Below are 3038 nucleotides of genomic sequence, written 5' to 3'. Positions count from 1 at the left end.
GGAGCGCTCCACCAGCACCGTGTGCACCTGCGGGTCGGCCAGGAACTTGCGCATCTGCTCCAGCGCGCTCTTCTCCTCCAGCGCCGCCTCGAGCGCGGCGGGCGCCTCGCCGCCGTCCTCCAGCAGCAGCGGCACCAGCTTGCGCAGGTGCTTCTGCAGCACCGCCACGTCCGCCACATTCTGCACGGCCGACACCTCCAGGCCGGCCGAGCCGTCCTCGCCGCCGCCGCCGCCGGGCTCCGACATGGCGCCGCGCTCGGGACCGAGGGCGCTGAGCTGACGGCCGCGACCTCCGAGACGCGAGCGAGCGAGCGAGAGAAAGAGAGGGGGTAAAACTGGCGTCGGAGCCGCGCCGTCCGCCGCCCACGACAGACTGCGGCGCGCCGAGCCGACTCCGCCCTAAAGGAAGCCACCGCCCGCCGGCCGCACCACCGGCGCCCGCTCGCGCCGGGCGTCACGACGTCGCGCATGCGCGGGGTGGCTTGTCTCGCGGCCTTCTGGGACTTGTAGTCCAGATGCTGGGCGGGGTCCGAGTCCCAGAACCGTGGGCACCCCCTTGACTCGCGCTGGCAGGTCAGGGCGGCCGCGGTCTGTGCGTTCCCGAGAATTCCATGAACAGTGAATGAATGATGTGTGGGCTCGAGGTGACATTGTGAGCCCTCAGCTTGTGCCTGGCACTGTTCTTAGCACTTGACCTGTGTTCTGCAATGAATGACAAAGTGTTAGAAGGTGCCGAACTGTAGGCTCTGTGGATCTGTTGTTAGATACACAGGGGTGGGGTGAGAATCCTCAGAGGATGAGGGCAAAGACAGAGACCCACCCGCCTCCAGCATGATGTCCCTCTGGCTACTCTGACCTGGCTCTGGTCTGTGGGCTTGTAAGATCTGGGTCCCACGGGGCAGGGGTGGGGCTGCCGGGTGCCAAACCCCTGCGCGCTCTTCCCCTACACCAAGAGGGCATAAAGGCCAGGACTAAACCTGCCCACAGTTTCAGAGATGGTAGCTTCTTCCACGGGGTAGGGGTTGGCCTTTGTCCGGATGAACTTGCCTCTTCCGTTGGGTGAGGGGCGGAAGCCAAAGATGGTTTTTTAATATCAAAGTGCAGAGTCACAGAGCTGAGTCCTGATTGGTGGAATGACGATGGTACGATTTGATTCTCCCACATCATCTTTAGAAAACTCTCCAACCTACAATAAGCTTATTCCTTGCATAATTACTCCATGCCAGGCCCCAAGGACTGCCGGGCTCATCAGATGCTTTTCATCTTTAAGGAGCTTGTGAAGGAGAACAGATTAATACTCCATCCATCCTCCTGCCCTCTATCGGTCCACCCTGTGTGATATGACCAAACCATCCTAAATAATCTTCCAGAGAAACAAAGAAAGTAACTGCAATGAGTTTGTGCTGTGATCATAATGGTAAAGAACAGCGCCCCAGTAGCTCATGCTCAATCCCACAGCACGCGGGGCACGATGCTCAGGGTTCCTCTGCATCCGTCCCTCACGGGTGGGAAGGGGGATGAAGAGGAAGTGTGATCAGTCCAGTGAACTCTGAATTGCTCTTGCGCTGTCTGAGACTGAAATCCGCAGGGACCTGGCAGAAAGCCTGCAAGCCGGCTGCGCCATGAGTCAGCACCAGCGCTGAGACATCCAACGGACTTGGGTATCTGCAACCTGGTGCCGGGCCAAGGGCAATGGAACAAGCTCTGGATTTGCAGCCCCGCCCCATGGGCTCAAAACTGAAAGTGTTCCTTATTTCTTAAGGGGGTGGAGTCAGGGGATCCATCCATCCACAATAATTCATAAATGACAGACACGTGTGCTTTTCTGATTTCTAAAGTTTTTTTTTTTTTTTTGAGATAGGGTTTCGCTATGCAGTTCAAGCTGGCCTTGAACTCACTATGTAGCCCTGGCTGGCCTCAAACTCACGGTAATCCTCCAGCCTCAGCCTCGAGAGTGCTGGGATTACAGGTGTGCACCACCACGCCCGGCTGGTGTTTTTTGCATGTATTGGGCAGTAAGAACGGGCAGCCCTGATTGGGCGCTTGCTGTACCCATGGCTGGCACTGCAAGTGCATCACCCGGCGGCTGGCTGGCCTGCTGCAGGACTGCACCCGGAGGGGAGCCTCCTTCAAGCCTCCCTTTCTGCCTCTGGCGCAGGACTCAGGCCCCGTCACACCTCGAGCTGGCCCTGGGCGAGGATAGGACCACCCCCCCCCCCCCCCGCTTATCTTTCAAATCCGGGACCTTCCCCACACTGACGGGTTTCCGAGTCTCCATTTCCTCCGGCTGGTGGTGAGACCAGCTTTCAATTGGTGGGGGCGTTGCAGTGGGTCCCTTCTAAATTGATTCGCTGTGTGTAGAGAAGGGACCATATCCGTTTCCCCCTCTCTTTAAAATGTTCCACAGTCCAAGCTGGTGCCGGGCTCACCCCCTTTCACTCCTTCTCTCAACCCTTGGCAGTACAGCCCCTCAGGGAACCATGTAGGGAGCCTCCCGCTTTAGGTTCTGCCACATTCATTCATTCATTCTATGGGTTAATTCATCCCCACGTCCGGGAGCTGAGTCTCTCTCTCTCTGGTTTTTAAAGACAGGTCCTCGCTATGCAGTTCAGGCTCGCCTTGAACTCACTATGTAGCCCAGGCTGGCCTCGACCTCTGGGATATCTTCCTGTCTCAGCCTCCAGAGCGCTGAGATTACAGGCAGGCGGGCGCCACCACGCCCGGTTAGGGAAGTCTCCTAAACTCAGGATTCTCGGCCACAGCAGGACCTGGCCCAGGTGTGCAAGCAGTCCTGACCCCCCGAGGAGTGGACGCCAGGACGGTGGCAGCAGGGGGTGCGAGGGCACACTAAGGATTTGGCCTTTCCTTGCTACTTTAAGGCAGGACGCATGATGGGGGCTGCCAGGACCCGCTTCGGAGGGCTAGGCTGGGACGCCCCGGCTCCAGGGCGCGTTCAGGTAGAGCTTGTTCCAGGATCCACCCTCTGGTCTGGGTTCTTCGCCGGCGAGCCTCAGGGAGCCGGGCAGGCTGCAGTCGTC

General features: G+C 59.0%; 1 protein-coding gene across 2 annotated transcripts in view; it reads right to left on the bottom strand.

Moving 5' to 3' along the window:
• The window catches only part of Dync1h1 (dynein, cytoplasmic 1, heavy chain 1), a gene marked incomplete in the record, with an annotated part of 69572 nt that extends 67784 nt beyond the window's left edge, over positions 1-1788 (bottom strand). Inside the window, 1 exon segment of one of the 2 annotated variants that reach the window (XM_013507828.1) lies at positions 1-1788. In XM_013507828.1, coding sequence (XP_013363282.1) covers positions 1-246 — 246 coding nt within the window. 2 annotated transcript variants of the gene reach the window in all.
• Between the last annotated feature and the right edge of the window lie 1250 nt (positions 1789-3038).

Source organism: Chinchilla lanigera, unplaced genomic scaffold, assembly GCF_000276665.1.
Source record: "Chinchilla lanigera isolate Chin_1 unplaced genomic scaffold, ChiLan1.0 scaffold00137, whole genome shotgun sequence".
NCBI lineage: Eukaryota > Metazoa > Chordata > Mammalia > Rodentia > Chinchillidae > Chinchilla > Chinchilla lanigera.
Note: the sequence above shows the minus strand (reverse complement) of the source record. Positions and strands in the feature narration are given on the sequence as shown.